Raw genomic sequence first — 18,144 nt, forward strand, 5'->3', positions numbered from 1 at the left:
ATTGTACATAATAGGAGCTAGCTTGCTTGTTTGGTTTCCTTGCTCCCTGTCGGAGGGATTCTGTCATTACTTTGGCAATCCAGAGTATTGTGATTTAGGGGTGCTGTAATGTTGGTATTTCCAGCAGCCTTTTGAAATAATGCAGACTAGGATGCTGACATTCTTTGCTTGCATTTTATTTTACCTTTTTATGAATTATTAGTTATTTTTGTAAGAGCTGTAAAAGGGAGACATTGCCTTGGGACTGTGAGTAATATATAACTATTAATTGTGCAAAAGATCATGTTTCCTGCCAGTAGTTGAATTTTATTTTTCTGATTTTCCATCTTTCTTATAATAGTATAAAATTATAGTTAAGTTGCTCTCATTGCTTCAGTTGAAAGATCATGTAAATGTGGCTGTGCTATGTGATAGCCCTTCTCCTCTTAGCTGTTGCAGAGTTACTGGAGCATAGCCTCACCATGAGTGTGAGAGAGGTTATAGCTCGCACAGCTCAGTAGGTAATTCTTGGATTATGTCATGGATATTGCCAGTAGGAGGACTACTTAGATTAAATGATGTCGTGTGCTTTAACAGGATGTAAATTAGAGGAATAGAATTATAATTTTCATCACCCTTAGAAGCAAATATTTTTTCCCAATAATATATGTTTTATCCAAATATGTATATATGTTTATGAATTAGGATCAAGAATTAATCTGTGTTGATTATTGCAGGATTTTTAAACTAAGGAACAAATACAAAAGAAAACAAATAGAATTTTGTGTCAGTAGTAATGGTAGTATTGGTAATAACAATGCTTCTTTAAGGTCCCTCCCAGCCCAAACCATTCTGATTCTTTGGTGATTCTATGGTACTTCGTACAGGAGTGTATGTCCACCTCTGTTTTCTGTAGTAGGTTTAATAAGCCATGTAGTGCTTCTTATTTTAAATAATTATGGAAAATAGTTTTTTGTATTGATGTAAGCTTAATTAATAAGGACTTACTGAGCTTGCAAAAAGAAACATGTTGCTATTGGGAGGATTCTGTGGTTTGTGACTAATCAGCTCAGTTGTGATAAGAAAAGCCAGAACTACTACTATCAGTGATCTTACACTTTTCACATTTTTTCCCCATGATTAAAAGTGGTGGGGAGGGGGGCAGAATCCTAATGTTGCTCTTGTTCTTATACAAGAACTAGTTTAAAAATACTTGCAGTTCTTTTAAGGTGATGAATTATCTTTCAACATGTGCAGTCAGTCTTTTGGCCAGTCTGACTGGTACCAAGGCAGTGTAACTATACGGTATCACTGTGGAGTCCCTACATGTGGTTGCTTTCAGTCAAAATGGGGTGGGAGGGCAGTCAGTATTTTAATTTTTTTTACTGTCTTTCTAAACAGCTGTATAAAAAAAAGTTTTGCAAGTTTAATCTTAATAGTCTAAACCCCAAAAAGCAGACACGCTCTGTCATAAAATAACTATTAGTGACTAGTTTGTATCCTATAAATCTAACTTGAGTTGATAATATGGTCCATTACCAGCTAACTGCACAGAGTATTTTTCATTTTACACTCTTCAGTTACTTTTTAGTGAAGTGTTAAAAAATATGAAGCTTTTCTCGTCTCTAAAATTGCACACTGTCTGTCTGTTATTAGGGAGATAACAGCTCTTATAAATGTTTCAGTAAGCGTTAAGTAGACAGTTATGTGCACTCTCATTCCACGCTTATTTGCTTACTGTAATAAACTGATAAAATATGTGTGGTTTGTCTCTGTGTATCTGCAGGCATCATGAGTCACATAGATTTCCTTTAGAAATAATGTTGTGTCTGCAGAATTGATTGGTTATTTTCATAAACCATCCAAAGGTACACAAACTACTGTTATTTAAACATATGCTGTGTAAGATTTGTAGGAGATTATCTCCTGGTTAGTAGATGGTTCTTGTTCTGTTAACTCTGTGTGGTTTTATTTTAACCCCAGAGTGATTGCAGGTATCTGCCCCATGGGTTTTTTTGCAACTGCCTAAAAAATTTTGGAATTAAAACAAAAAACTGTTTACCAGACTGATGCCGCTGTTAAATACATCACATTACAGTCACATCAGCCTCTGTCAGCTCAAAATCCTTGCTAGCAAGGCAAGGCAAGGCTTTGAAAACCCCTATTTTCCAGAATTAAATTGCTTTGTTCAACATACATATGTTTTATTTATTTCTAGTACTGCCGCATTAAATGCAAGTGAAAATTAATGTTCTTTAGGAAGAAAGATGACTTAAACATAATGTCATTATTCTGAGTGTCCTTTGTGTTTTTGTTGCTATGTATAGTATGAAGTTGGAAATAGAAGTGAATGGGCTCACAAATGAAATTATTACTGAAACAAGAAGTAATGCTGAAGGGGGGCATAGATTAAAATCTCTAGAAATCACAGAAAGGATTCAGTAAAACTTGAATTGGTGCTACAATTTAAGTATAGTGAGAGTTTTTTTCTCTATGTCTATGCATTTTGGAGCAGCTCATCCTGGGTGCCATCACGCAGCACATGCAGGACAACCAGGGGATCTGGCCCAGCCAACACAGGTTTGTAAAAGGCAAAGGTCCAAAGAGGCTGAGGCCAGTGGTGTGAGATTCAACAAGGGCCAGTGCCAGGTCCTGCCCATGGGTCACAACAACCCCAGGCAGTGCCACAGGCTGGGGCAGAGTGGCTGCAAAGCTGCCCACAGGAAAAGGACCTGGGGGTGCTGGTGACAGCGACTGAACGTGAGCCAGGGTGTGCCCAATGGCATCCTGGCCTGGATCAGCAGTGGTGTGGCCAGCAGGACCAGGGCAGGGATTGTCCCCCTGCACTCAGCACTGGTCAGGTCACCACTGGTGAGGCCACACCTCAAAGCCTGTGTCCAGTTTTGGGCCCCGTAGTTCAGGAAGGTTGTTCTGTTGCTGGAGCGAGTCCAGAGAAGGGACATGGAGCTGGTGAAGGCTTTGGAGCATACTATGAGAAACAGCTGAGAGAGCTGGGGGTTTTTATCCTGGAGAAAAGGAGGCTCAGGAGTGACCTCACACTCTACAACTGCCTGAAAGGAGGGTGTAGCCAGGTGGGGGTTGGCCTCATCTCCCAGGTAAATAACAGAACAAGAGGAAATGGCTTCAAGTTGTGCCAGGGGAGTTTTAGGTTGGCTATTATGAAAAAATTTCTTCACTGGAAGAATTATCAACCATTGGAACAGGTTGTCCAGGGAAGTGGTAGAATTCTTGGGAGTCTTCAGAAAGCATGTGAGTGTGACACCTGGGAACATGGTTTACTGAAGATGGCAGGGCTGGCTTAACAGCTGGACACAGATCTTAGAGGTCTTTTCCAACCTTAATGGTTCTATGATTCTGTGTATCTACATGGTGGACTTCTGACTACTATTAATTAATTAATAAAGCCAGCCGTAAGTTAACACAAAGAAGCTAGTGTACTTCAAAATACTTGTGTTAACATGAATTAAACATATATCCTAAACTTGTTAATGTAAAATGGGAGAACCATTTCATGAAATAATTATTCTATTATGCATGTCCTGCTCAAATTGAATTAAATATTCAAAGTTAGAGGCTAAGCTTAAAATTAAAAATAAGGTTTAAATTCCCTCTTAAGACTTTAATTTTGCTCATTACTTGAGCAATGGTTTAACTAACATGCTAATTTGACTGCTAATAACCTCTTACTGTTATTGTCTCTTTCTGTGTACCAATAAGATATTCATTATTCAAAGTACTTCCTTCATTATTTCATGACAGCTGAGGTTTTTTTGAGAGTTTGACCTTGTCAGTTATATTTCTAGAAAACTAAGCAGACTATTAATCTGTGAAAGTTTGAGACTTCTATTCAAAGATGTTTTGAATTTTCAGTAACTGTGAAGGTCCATACAAATTACACCTTTTCCATTAATTTTGCATTATCTGTAAATCTGGTCATGTGATGTTGCAGAGGTCATTATTTTATAAATATAATTTAAAGTAACCCTAATCTTTCCTTAAAACTTGTGTAAAGAATTCAAATTCACTTGTCTGCATGTTTCTGCGTATGTCTGACTTTTGTACTTTTGAGCTCATGATTTCCTTGTCAGTAGTGTCTGGGAATTTGTTTGCACACTGAATGTTTTTCTTTCATGCTATTTCTGCCGGATAGAATGGACCCAAGCATCCTTGGGATTTCTCTTATTGCTTTTAGCAGCAAGACTATTTTAAAAGTGTCAGCATCCTTCTGCTCTATATAACTATGTTTTTACTATTTCACCAGTGTAATTGTTAGGCAACATTTTTTGTGATTTTAGCAAGAGAAACAGAAGACAATTTCTCACTATATTTCACATTACACAATGAGCTTGGGAATACCCTTGGGTTCTGATGCACAGAATGTTTCTTTTTGGAAAAAATGTAACTATTTAACTGTAACTCTTAAAAATACCTATAATTTAATAGCTAACTGTAAAGCTAAAAAATTTGAAAACAGATTTATAGTGGAAAGTGAGATGGATACAACAAAGTTATTTTCAGCACCAGAAATGTTTTTAGGCTCTGTTATCTAGTATCTATTACTGCAATTTGTTTATGCATTTGAATATGTCCTTTATGTTCACTAAAATTCCAACTCGAAAGCAGGTGCTCTAGCTGAGTGAAAAGTGCAATATTCAATTGTTGTTTTTACTGTTCTTGACTTGCAGCATTTGCCAACTGTTGTGTTGTACTTAACAGGTGGCTACGCAAGTCTCAGTGCCAACAAAAACACATGAACTGCTTCATCGAATGAGTGGGAAAGGATTAGCAGCTCGTTATCACTTCTCAAGACAGCCAGGCATTTTTGGTGATCATATGGTACCTGTGCAAGTGACAGTAACAAACACAACTGATCAGAAGATAGAGAATATTCACATTGGGGAGAAGAAGTTACCTCCAGGCATGAGGATGCATGAGTTTAATCCAATAGGTAACCATATCCTATGTTAAAAAATCTTTATGGTAATCTTCAGCAGAATTTCAAATACAGGGAAGTGGTTTTGCATAGTTACATGTATACTCATATATGTGTGTGTGGCAGATGGGGGTTAGGTATACACACACACACTCACTCATGCAACTATCCACTTGACGGGATAAAATCTTTCTGCATCCCTACAAACTTTGATTCTCCTACTGTCTTAGTCTAGACTGGCTATTGTGGGCTACTATTAAGAATGAGGTTTTGGCTTTTATATTCACAATTATTTTCTTACCAAGTTTTAAATAAATCTGTAGATGTATTATTTATATCAGTGGCTCAGAACACTGTCGTTTCTTCCCATGTCATCTTATGGCAGTAAAGTGGAAGTGTACATTTTAATTTATCTTGTATGTACCATAGTTCCACAGAGGGTGTCTGCTTAGACTAAATAAAAAGCAGTGTATAGTCAGACCTGACCTAGTTTTACTTTCTGTCTTCTGATCAGGATGGTTTTTGGCTAAATTTCTGTTTGTGGACAAGAGTATAAAACCTGAGAAAGAGCACAGATCACAGCAAGTTTTTTTCAAAAGTAGTGCCTGTGTACACAACCTGCTTTCTTTTCTCAGCAGCTTTTATTTTAGGATATTGTGGTGTAGTTGGAAGGAGCAAGTGTTTCTGTTTCATAATACAAATTCTTCTCCTTCAATGACCTACATTATTATGTGAATATGTATCACAATTGAAGAATACAGGAACATGTTCTTAAAACCCAATAGTGAAATAAAGAGTTCGTTGTAAGTAGCTAAGCTGTTTGTATTAAATGGCTCTAAGCTATTGAAATACTTTTTTTTTAACATTTAAAAGATTATACAGTTTTACACCAAATAGCTACAGAAACAATTGTCCAGTGCTATAGTTTATTTCAGGGTTAAAATTAATAATAATAATAATAGTTTGCATCTTGGTAATGATACATACTTTATCAGCAATTACTTTTAAAACTCTATTAATTTTTTTTTAAGTGAACTTTGTGCTGCTTATTCCTCAAAATAAGTCCAGCTCAGAATTATGAAGTCAAGTTAGTTTTGCCCACGAGCTTTATTTTGTATCCCTGCCTGTAAACATTTGAAGAAATAAAGCACAAAGGCTTACAAGTAGAGATCTAGTAATACTATGAATCAGATCAGGAGATACCATACCCACAATAACAGTCAATTAAAAGTAGCATTCACTTGTCTCCCATAAAAACATGGGGGGAAAAAGGTGGAATTAATAAATTATCCACTTCAGGTTCCTTGAGCTCCGCAAAACAATCCTACCCTTCCAGGTATTTATTTCCCCAAGAAAGACATTGTGGTATCTGTCCTGGAAAGCTGTTGGTTTCTTCTGCAGAAATAAGCTATCCATGATCCGTAGTTCTTCCAAAAATGTTTTTTTTCTTGCTAGAATGCAAATTTTCTGTATTCTTTGTCACTTTATCCAGAACTAAGCCTATATACCCTGTTCCTACTACATTTTATGTTTCCAGCATTTGGAAAACATGTCCTATAATTTACCCAGCAGACCCAACAGGAGAAGTGTCAGTGTAGACAGGTATTCCTACTGGAGTGTAAGTCTAGTTTTGCCTCAGTCACTGAAATTACTGTTGGCAATTGTCCTGATTCTTCCAGTAGAAATGGTTCAAATTATTTCACCCAAGTCCCTGTGCACAACATTTTCTTGTTGCTAAGTGTGTTTGAAAGTCCCTTTGAAAACATTAAGCTCAAAGACTTTGGTAAAGTTTATTCTGTATTTGAGCTGTAACCTGTAATCTTTCAGTGCTTTACACAGACTCCTTGGAATACTTTGTTTTCTATTCACTTCCTAGTGTTAATTTAGACTTTGCCAGCTGCATCAACTCCATGTTTTCGGTACTTTTACAAACTTAACCTGGATTTAGTTAAATTTTGATACATTTTGTCATGTAGCAGCTGTCTACTTTCAGTTCCTGAAAAGTATCAGATACATTATGAATAATCTGGAAATCAGACATTTTTCTGCCTGCCCAATCCTTTTTATTTGAATTCCTCTCTTTTAACTGTGCTTGCAGCTCTTTGTTGTAATCTTGAGAAGACAAAGTCTACTTCAGTGCTTCTTTTTACTTATGTAAAGGAAGAGCTTACAAGGAAAAGCCTTTAAAGAAAGCTTTATCTCTACAGCATTAAGGAAACAGTGTAGTGATTTGGCTGAGAATCTGAGTATGTCTCTTGATACACTGTCAAGAGTGTCTCAGTCTGCACTGCTTGTATGGCACAGAGTGATCGTCCATTTAGTGTTCATATTCTTTCTTCTCCCTTCCAACTAACGCAAGTGGAATATTGAGAGATGAGTAAACCACAGTAATTATGAAATAGTTTTAAGTTCAACTTATTTTCCATTGCTGTGTGTATTAATTAAGAATTTATTAATTTGTTGTGTTTTGCTATTTACTAACTAAATCTGCAAACCACTGTTATTGAAAATGAAATCTCAGTGCTGTATCTATACACAATTAAAAGGATGTCACTTCAATATTTTTTCTATAAATAATTTTCCTCGCTTTTCTGATACAAAGCCTTATTTAGTTGATGGGGCTGTAAGACTGAAATGGCAACATTTTATGTGCATTAACTGGGTGAGAGATGGGATTCAGGACACTTACACATGCAAGTGTGACATTTGGGTGATACCTACGTGTAATAAAACTGCAACTATTGGATTTTTTCTTACAGAAGTTTTTGGGGGTTATAATTATGTGAAGTTTGGGGAGTTGCACCTGAGGTCTTCTGTTGCCTTGCGTGGGTACTTGACGTGTTAAAAATCTCTTCATGCAGAGTGCCTTGAGCCTGGAGGATCCCTTACTGCTACAATGGGTATTGACTTCTGTGATTCTACCCAGACAGCCAGTTTCCAGTTATGGTAAGTTCTTGGCGGGGGGAGGGTAATTTTTTGCTCCTGGAAGGCAAAAGTAGTGTTTATTGGAAGTCTCCGTGGCAGCAGCAGGCTCACTGTTTTTTGAAATACTCAAAGAATTAAACAAAACTTACAGCATGATGTATATATATCCAAGATGTTTTTAGAGAAACATTAGATGTTTTAGAGAACACATTACTAGTGTTCAGTTTTACTTTTAGAAGCTTTATTTTTTTGTCCTACTCTTATTGTGAGTCTTCTTATTAACACCATCTTGAAAGGAGCAGTCATGTCTGACTGTTCTTCTGTAGTGTTTTGTGTGTGTTCTTCCTTGTAAGAAATGGCACGTCAAAATGGCACATAGTGGGAGCAATTTTACTACCCTGAATGTTTATTATGGCTGTTTGTGGTCGTTGTAACATGATTGCCTGAAAACAACCCCAGAATTTCCCAGCCAAAGAAGTTTATTTCTCATGCTGTAGATTCTTCTAATCGAATAGTGAGAATGAAACCAAGTAACTGGCTGGTCAACTAAATCCGAACTAACATGCCTGATGTACACTTTCGGTGCTCGTTATTGGTGTGTGCAAGGTCCTCCTTCTGCATTCTAGGCTAACAGGGAACCCATTCACCCAGTGAGAATTGTGTTACAAACTAGCATTTGAAACCTCGGTAATTTACAGTAACAATGTCCCAACATTGGGAAAGAGTGGATGGGAGAAAACTCTACTGCTTCTTTTAGGAGCTTTTCAGGTTTATATAATCTGTGAAACTGTGCAAAAGCACTTTACAGATCTGCACAATTTTTTTCTTTTTAACGTATTTTGAAATAATGGGGTTTTTACATGTTTTATTGCAAGAAGCACTGCTTTCAATATGCAGCACAAAAAGGGATATTGAATGGACATTCACATAGCTGCATTTCACTTTCAGGGAAACCCTTTGTGAAAGTCCTGTACTTCTTCCTTTAGAAAATTTCTGTAGCAATTTTAGCATACTGCTACTAAGCACAGCTTGTTCAACTTACAGGTTATTGAAGATGAAAATAATAATATCATGAAAATCTTAATAATAGACATGTACCCAAGTGACTCCTAAAGTACCACTGCTAAAATAACATTTCTTGGTTTAGGGGCAAGGAGGTTTTACTATTGGATTTTTTTCTGTCCATTTCCCCAACCCTTCCCTGTACAATGGATGCTCCTGCATAGTCAGTTTACACATATTTGTACTCCAGGCAAAATGTCTGCAGCATGTAGTTTATGCACATCACGTTGTTACAGCCGGTCTGTATGCTGTTTGCTGGAATCTGGAAACAGCTTTGAACTGTTGCCTGATACTTGTTTGGGAAGGAAGTTCCCTTTTAGGCAGTGCAATTTCAAAATTACTTCAAAATTATAGACTCTCTTTTCCCAAATATATTTTGAGTTTTATAAAATAGAATACACTCAGCTTATCAAGCAGGAACATTCTTCTTTAAATAAAGCAGATATTTTTCTTTTAAATACGTATTTTCAGTCTAGCAATTTGATTTTTAACTTACACCATTTATTGCTAAGTATCTTAGCAGTGATGAGGATAAGCAATGTAGCATAACACATTGATTTTATGCAGATCATCACCTTTATGTTTTGGGAGGTCTGCTGTATTAGTGATATATAAAAACTGATTACTTTCTCCAACATTGCCTAGTAATTGTTTATTATTTTCCTATTAGACAAACAAGACAGATCAATATTCCTGAACACCAACCAGACTATGAGTAACATCACTGTAAATAGATTTGCCTCAGACCTCAGTGGTGTATTCATTTTAATGATTTAGACAATGTGAGTCCAATGACAAAGCGCTCAAGCTAAGTTTAAAATTAAATTAAGGATAGGAATTGCTTACTTTGTTCCTTTGCTAATTGATAGGGCCTTGTTTCTTTGCCATTAGTTCCTAGAAAATAGTATAAAAATAGGTAAAGTATTCTTTGCATTGAATTTGCTATTTTACTCTGAAAATATATTTTGTTCAAAATCCTACTGATCTTCAGTATCGCTGAAGAGATTGTGCAGTGTGATTTTTTGGGAGCAATGTCTCAAAGAACTCGGCTACAGCCTTTGTAACTTGTCATACTTTTTAAAAAAGCTTTTATCCAAAAGAAGGAATGACTTCTAGAAGTTTGTCAAAACATAGTTGAAATACTGTGCACACAAAGGTGATGATATTCTCATATTTCCTATTAACATATCTCTATGAAAGATGTTGTCAGTTATTTTGTGTTTTTGCTAGAAGCATGTTCAGCAGTAAAGTGTTCCCGATCATAACAATTTTCTTTACGTTGTTCTTAGAGGAGCACTTTATCTTGCATCAGATGTAATTGATCCTGAAGCAGTGTAATCACAATTACTCACTTTCTTAATTGGCCTGCCCAAAATCAGAAAATGGAAACCGATCGGCAGTGTTTAAATCAATAGCTTTGTAGTAAAGCTTGTGGGGGTAGGGACATAGTGGTAATGGGTAGATCAATTGGTCTTAGATGCCAATCATAGACTGTGTGTTTTGCATAGCAAACACTACCCTTCTGCTTAAGGATGTGCTGTTGTACTAGTGGTTCGATAAATACAAACTATATAAAGAAAAAAAAAAAAACTAACATGAGTCATACAATATTTAGATCTTTTTCTGAATTTGTTGTACAAGTCAAGGACAGTGAAGGAGAAACTGCATTATAGAGGTTTGAAGGAATGAGCTTTGACAGACCTCCCTCTCAAATACTATTTTTTGTAAGCAAACCTTACCAAGATCACACATCTAATTAAAATGAGGTGAAGCGCCTTAACTTGAAAACTGTGCCTAATGCGTTTATTTAGAATGTGTATTAGGATGTTCACAGCATGTACTTGTAAGGAGAACATCTCTTCATTGTTATTTTTCTTGTGCCGCCTCCTTGCAGAGGCAGCTATTTCAGCCACACTGGTGTTCTGCATGATAATGCCTCTCAAGCAGAAAGTTAAAGAGGAATAAATGGAGGAACTTGGTCTTTTAAAAGATTTTTTGAGTGTTATTCTGGTTTTGTGTTACTTTGTTCTCATTTTGCAAGCAGGATATATACAGCTTAGAAGTTTAAAGCGGTTTGTTATTGGCTAACTCACCTGCAATGTAGGTTGCTAGCTTGTTGAATTCTAGTTACATTTTAGTATATTCACCATCCAAGTAAGAGACCTGAGCCTTAGCTAAGCAGGTAGGCATCAGTTGAGCAGAGGAAAGGTTGGAATGGATCCTTGATATAACAGACTATCTGCAATATTCCACTGACTGTGGCATTACTTCTTTTTTTTTTCCCCATGTCAGATTTTAAAGCTTTCCACATCGGTGTGTTCGTTCTTGAATCTATGAGCTCCTAGTGTTCACCATTTCAACAGTCGTACCACTGTCTCTTGTGTTATCTTTATTGTCTTGCATGTCTCTACTTTTCAGATATTCTCAAGTCTTTCTCTCAGCTTACTAGTTTTTTGAGATGTCTGAACAAAGATCTGGGAGCTTTGCCATGTCAGAATTTGGCCATGGATCCTTGGAATGAAAATATTTGAATCCCTTGAGATGGAAGACAAGGAAGGTTATAGAGACAGAGAGTTCCAGCATATACATGCCCTTATTCTACTTTGTGTATATGTATTTAGCATTATGAATTCCTGTCTGTGTTTGTAAAACTCAGTAGGCAAATCTCCGATTTCTTGTAGGTATCTGACGAATAACTAAAGGCAAAGGGGAGATGTCTGTCCTTTTACAACATTGAAAGCTGGAGAAGAGAGCTTGTCTTTACTTCTTCTTTCTTATTCTTTTCATCCCCTCTTTCCAGATTATATTGGCTGTTCCCAAAACCGTGAAAGAAACACAGTTCTAAACATAAAATTAATTTATGGAGAATGTGTTCTCTCTTTTTTTCTGTTCTTTTGAAAAGTATATAGGGAGTTGTTTAGCTTTCTTTGAAACTGGCGTAGGGGAGATGTCCATGCCATGCATCTCTCTCCCTAGTTTTCTCAAGGTTTAAGTACAAAGAATACAATCAGAGCTCCCAAGAAGAAAGAGAAATCAAATGAAAGCAACAGCTTCTGTGCCTTCCATTCTTTTTCAGAATAATTAGATAATTGGAATTTAGCATGACATATGACAGAGGCTTTTAACTGTTCACCTTATATTGGCATTTCTTACATCCCAGTGTCATCAGAAGGACCCTCTCCTTGTGAAGAGGAGAATACATACTCTTTCTACAGTTGTTATGCTGATAGAAAAAACTGTTCACTTGATCTGTTCTGTACTATATAAAGAAAACATTTTGCTGATTACTCCAGAAGTTTGGTATAGCTGAAAGAATCTAGCAATTTCTTAAATGAAGTAAATTCTGTGAATGAGATTTGAAAACTTTGTTCAGTTTGTTCTCTGTGGCTTCCGTCTTACTGTAGAAGCTTTTGCTCTAAATTTTATTTTCAAAGGAAGAGATTTTTTGCAGCATGAAATTCACTTGCTTCACTCTGTGTTCATGTAGAAATCTTCCCAAGCAGAACTTCTACCTGCAAAGCGGAGTAAATTAAGAGGGTCGGTTGGGTAGCAGTCAGTATTTTTGTTGAGTGCAAGCATGCATTCAGGTGTAGATGCTTGCCCAAAAGCATCTGATTAAAATTATGTAGTGAGATATGTTATGGAATATATTAAAAGCTAATGTTAGAGATGCAGGACTGTCTTCACATCACTGTCACTTGCATTTTCACTTTTTTCTTGCTGTTTCCTTCCCTAGTGCTTTGTCAGCAGATCACCAAGTTGCTTGTAGATGTAAGACAAGCAATCTGGTACTCTTCTCTTTATTTCATTACTCTAAAGTAGTCAGTTGGCCCTATTCCAGAACACAATTATGCCAAGATAAATAACTGACCTGGAATAAACAAGGCTGGACATGTACAACTGCTTTCATTTGTTCTATTGCTTTGGCCTTTTTTTCCCGTAAAAGCAGGATGCAGTCCTTTCCTTTCTTCAGCAAGACTATGAATCAAGTCTCCGATACTTCTCTATTCCATGTTTTATTTTGCAGGAACTTAATTCTCTCTCAGTGTTGCTCTTCCTCTGATGTTCTTCTTTTGATCATTTGTGGAGATTTTTGTGAGTACAAGACAAAAATAGCGTGCTGGTTTGGGATAGATATATTCAGCTGCTGCTGGGAGTGAAACAAAAAAGGATAGTATAAAGAGCAAGAAGAATATTCCCCAGTCTATTTAAAATAATAATTTATTAAAACTGTGGAAATTAAGACTTTACCACTGCTGTTGTGGAATTTTAATAGAACTCATTCACAAGTGTTAGTATTTACTTTAGTTTTGAAGAAGATTTTGCCATCACTGTTCTCAAGTCTTCTGTTATGGTAGAAAACTTCTTTACCAGGAACCCTGCAGAGCCAATTCTTAAAAAAAAAAAAACCCAAAAACCAACAAACTGAGAGAAGAGAGGGAGAATAGCCAAGGGTTTCAAATGACAGGTGCTAGCTGCTCCCACTCCATCTGCAGATATCTACAGAAAACTTTAAAATGTGCATCTTCTAAAGGGTTGAATGTTAGTCTTGCAGTGTCATTTATCATGGAGCTAGTAAGTCTCCCTTTGTTCCTATGGGAGCATTATTGTCTTTCATTTGTTCATCGTGATATGTGCATCAGAAGATAAATTCATGTGATCCTTGAAATTGAATCATGGAAGTGATGTAAGTCTTAAAAATACAATATGTACAGTTTAATAGTTTTTAAGGAATAAGTAAGAGTAACAATTTCTAATATTATTTGCCCATAAGTTCACAATTAAATACATAACAGATTTTGCAAGTTACTAATTTGTCACAGTGGGGATTACTGTAACACGCATTTATCAAACCAGGAGTCCCGTGGAAAGGAAATATATATGTGGACAGATTCTCGATAGCTGTTTCAGAGATGTTTATTTCTCCAGCCGCAAGGCCGGGGCTCTGCCCAGGAACTGTTCCAGTCACGGGCCCAAGGGTCCTTCTGCCCGCGCAGGGAACACAAACCAACCAGTGGGAACGAGGCTGAGCAGGGGCAGGGAAGCCCCGTGTCTGTGCCCTCAGGGCCCCTCTCCCAGGGCTCCATGGCAGGGGAGGGACCCCAACACCTCACCCGTTTTATTTTAATAAAAGGAGAATGAAAACAACTGGATAAACATAACAAGAACAGTTTCAAGACAGAACAAGCCACCGTCCTGAGTCTTTAAATGTCCAAACAGATTCTGTGGAACATCTTAGGGCTGACAGAAGGGAGACAGAACTCTCCGGGCATGCTTTGTGGGGAAACTGAGGCAGGAGAGGGTTTAATTTCTTCCCTCCCCCTTTTCATCCCCCCCTCAGCATCGGAGAGGAATTGTAGGGAAATGGAATTGTATAGGGAAGCCATGGGGTGAAAAACAGATTAGGAATAAACTGGGGATGGGATAAACTTAGGAAAGGGTACGTATTGGGTATAGGGTAAAAGGGGAAAGTAGGTTGTGGGTAGGGAAGCTGCTGGGATGGATATTGTTTATAATTTTGTGCATAACGGCTGCCTTTGACTGGAATACCTCCAGGCCCAGTAACATTTGCTGCTTGTAAACCCTTCTTTCCTTGCACTATATCAAATTGTACAACTTCTCCATCTCCTACACTTTGCAGGTAATTTTTAGGGTTATTCCTTTTAATGGCAGTTCTATGGATGAATAGATCTTCCCCTGTATCATCTCGTGTTATAAATCCATAGTTGTTTTTTACATTGTACCATTTCACAGTTCCTGTGACTTTCGTGGCTACGACTCCTCCTATCACGTGCTTGCGTGTTCATCGTGGCTGCTGGTCCCGTGTGGCCGCCGCCTCGCCGACTCAGATGTCTTGGCCGGGCCCCCGCGTTGCAGCTGCTCCGCGCTCTCCGAGCGGCGCTGCTCCAGCGCGTGTCTGGGCTCTGTGCGGCCCCGCGTTGCCATCACCGCCGGCCCCGTGCCCTGTGAGCGGTTCCGCTCCGCAAACTCCACGCTGCTTTGAGAGAGGCCCCGTTCCGGCTCGGTGCTGCGCGGCTTCTCGTGTCGCTGTGGAAACCGCCGCTTCTCCCTCCGCAGGGCTCTCCGAGCCGTGTGCTTAGAGCGGCCTGCCACGCTGATGCCCGGTTCCTGGCTGCTCGTGGCCCACAGCACCTGCGGCGCCTGCGGCATCGCTCCCTCACTCGCGGTCGTGTGGCTGGGGACCCCGAGACAGGGATGGGGTCCGCCATAAGGCGCGTGCTCCCGAGGGGGCCGGGCGCATCCAGCACAGGCACCTCCGCTGGCACGGCTGCAGTCACGTGCTCCTGGGATGGCGGCCGCGCGGTCTCGGCCACAGGATAAGTGTGATCTTCTGCTTTAGGGGTAATGGGACTGTATAAATGCTCCTGAATAGCTTCACTGACCACGAGGGATCCACAAAAGGGTTCAATCACTAATGCATGTTCTGTTTGATCCTTCATCTCCAACAAGATCTCGTGCCAAAAACACCCGTGACAAGCCAGAGGAACTCCAGGAGGACTAATATCAAAAAGTAAATCTCGAGAAATATAGAAGAAATTTTTGAAAAGCCAGTTAAAGAAATGTTCTAGATCTCCCAGTTCCAATACTTTCTTGTTTTGTTGTTCAAGGATTCCTTTAACTTCTAGATACATTTTTTTCTGTGGCTCAGAGAGCCACATTTCCACGATTCTTCCATAGTCCAGAGAGAATATCCAAACCAAGGTGAGAAGAGAGAGATCTAGAGTGGTTTTTACTCACGAATTTCCTGTCCTTAGGGATCAGTGTCTTGCCGGCAATTCTCCACCATTTGTCACAGTGGGGATTACTGTAACACGCATTTATCAAACCAGGAGTCCCGTGGAAAGGAAATATGTATGTGGACAGATTCTCGATAGCTGTTTCAGAGATGTTTATTTCTCCAGCCGCATGGCCGGGGCTCTGCCGAGGAACTGTTCCAGTCACGGGACCAAGGGTCCTTCTGCCCGCGCAGGGAACACAAACCAACCAGTGGGAACGAGGCTGAGCAGGGGCAGGGAAGCCCCGTGTCTGTGCCCTCAGGGCCCCTCTCCCAGGGCTACACGGCAGGGGAGGGACCCCAACACTACTGTTGGCAAGGTACTGTTGTCAGACATCCCCAACTGTTTGATCCTTTTAGAGCTTCTTCTAAGGACTTTTCATTAAGTATTCATGTCCCTCTAAGGCTGTAACTTACCAGCTGCACTTGCTGATACCAGAAAATGCAGTCTTTCATTTTTGAAACCTTAAAACACATTCTGTTGGTCTGAGAACCTTTGGGTATTTTTTCCAGTAAGCTTCTTCACCTTGATTTTCCAGGAAAGTGGAAGACACACCACTTGAGAGATGCTTCAGTGCAGCTTGGACCAGTTCTCCAGCAGATTTTTAGAAGTTAATGTAGTTTGTTGTTTAAGCATCCTTTATACTAATTATAGTCTCGAAAATATAAATGAATAAGTTAAATACACTGAAATTTAGTTCCCTAGGTATTGGGGGAAGTTAAGTAGTTGTGTTCAAGCCTCAATTTTATTCTCAAACTTCTCCATTTGATATCTGATGAAATCTTCATCTTCGGAGATACTCAGAGCTCAAATGGACAAGGCCATGAGCAAAGTGGGCTAAGGTGGCCCTTACTTAGGCAACAGGTAGAACCAGGTGAATTCCTAATGCCCCTTCTGAATTGTTTTGTGGTTCTATGGAATTATGAAGTAACTTTTGTTAAATTAGATATTATGAGCTCTCTAATATAAAGATTTAATAAAAGAGATGCAGATCAATAAACGAAAACTGTATATTTAATCTGTGAAGTGTCTGATAAAGAGAATCTGTAAGGAGGGGTGACTTTTGCTAGGTGAGAAAGAAATTTACTGAAGTACACTGGAATTAAAGTAATGCAAAGTAACCCAGATGGTGACTAAAGGGAAATTAAGAACAAAGTGGTCTTGAAGAAAAACTAGCAATCAGAATTTCTGTTTGTAGGCTATGAAGAGTTCATGTTTTATCAAAGAACATATATTATCTATTTATTCACTAGAGGAGATGGAAGTGGCATGTTTGTTAACAGCGTCAACAAGCATCAACAAACAGCATAACTGTTTGTTAACAGTGTCAAGTGGTCCTCTTGAGCAGTTACAGACATAAAAAACCCAAGCTGTAATCATGCTTTTATTCTTTCTTACTGTGAGAATATTGTTATAAGCATTAAAGCTATCTAATAATTGATGTGATCAGTCAAGTTTATGTACAAATGGCATCTCCAGTCAATGTAGGACGTAAATCATTGTACACAAAATGGTTTATCTGTTTCATGCTGAATTATGTAGAGCACATCTTGCTTAAATATGAAACGTAACATTGATGAACAATAAGTTGAACAGTGTCAGTGAAGGTATTGTTGAAAGTGTTAGTCTTATAGTCCAAGTAGTAGGTATGAACAGCAAAAAATTAATGAGGCAGTTGATTAAAGACCCTTCCATCAGCTCTTAAGCTGATTGAGTTCTTAATCACTTTTCAAAGAAAAAATTAAAGAAAAAATACTTCTTGCTTATTTTACTGTGCACTTAATCAGGCTAGCCAATCAAACAATCCCTGGTCTTTTATTATAATAATGACTTTAAAGATGGATGGCATTTAAAGTAGTACAGGGGGGAAAAAGTTTGAATTTGTTAGCTTTTTAAAGCAGCGCTTAATAAATGATTCTTTATAAAGGAAGTACTAGCAAGTTTGAAGGGATTGTTCCCCCGTATGTTTACTAAATAGCAGCTCTCAAAAAAGCATAGATGTCCAGTTTTATTTGAACAGCCCATACTTGAGACTGCACCCATAAGCGTAACTATAACACATCAGAAGCTAGAAAACAAGAATGTACTAGTTCCTAAGCATTTCCTTCTGAAAATGGGTAATTATGATAAGTATTAGAATTTTGAGTAGTAGGACTGCAATATGCTTTTCTGTTTCCAGGTGGCTTGTCTTGCATCTTTAGGAGGGAGACTCATGTGTTTTCTATAGTATTGGCCTGTAGTGCTGTTTGTTTTCTATCAGCCTATCTTTTTTCAAAACTTTGAAGTTGCAGACTTATAAAACAATCAGTAACACATGTTTTAGGTTAATTTAAATAACAGGGATGTTAATTGATGAAATATATTTTCCATTCAAATGATTGTATCATTATATTTAAGTAAGACATCTGAGGCATATCACCAATCAAT

At 38.2% G+C, this 18,144-nt stretch overlaps 1 protein-coding gene across 4 annotated transcripts in view; it reads left to right on the forward strand.

Annotated features, from left to right (window-relative positions):
• AP3B1 (adaptor related protein complex 3 subunit beta 1) overlaps positions 1-18,144 on the forward strand; it is a 161,250-nt gene that overhangs the window by 123,432 nt on the left and 19,674 nt on the right. For all 4 annotated transcript variants that reach the window (XM_032095488.1, XM_032095489.1, XM_032095491.1 and 1 more), the window contains exons 23-24: positions 4,717-4,948; positions 7,795-7,879. In XM_032095488.1, coding sequence (XP_031951379.1) covers positions 4,717-4,948; positions 7,795-7,879 — 317 coding nt within the window. The remainder of the gene's footprint in view (positions 1-4,716; positions 4,949-7,794; positions 7,880-18,144) is intronic.

The sequence above is a fragment of the Corvus moneduloides genome, chromosome Z (assembly GCF_009650955.1).
Source record: "Corvus moneduloides isolate bCorMon1 chromosome Z, bCorMon1.pri, whole genome shotgun sequence".
Classification (NCBI taxonomy): domain Eukaryota; kingdom Metazoa; phylum Chordata; class Aves; order Passeriformes; family Corvidae; genus Corvus; species Corvus moneduloides.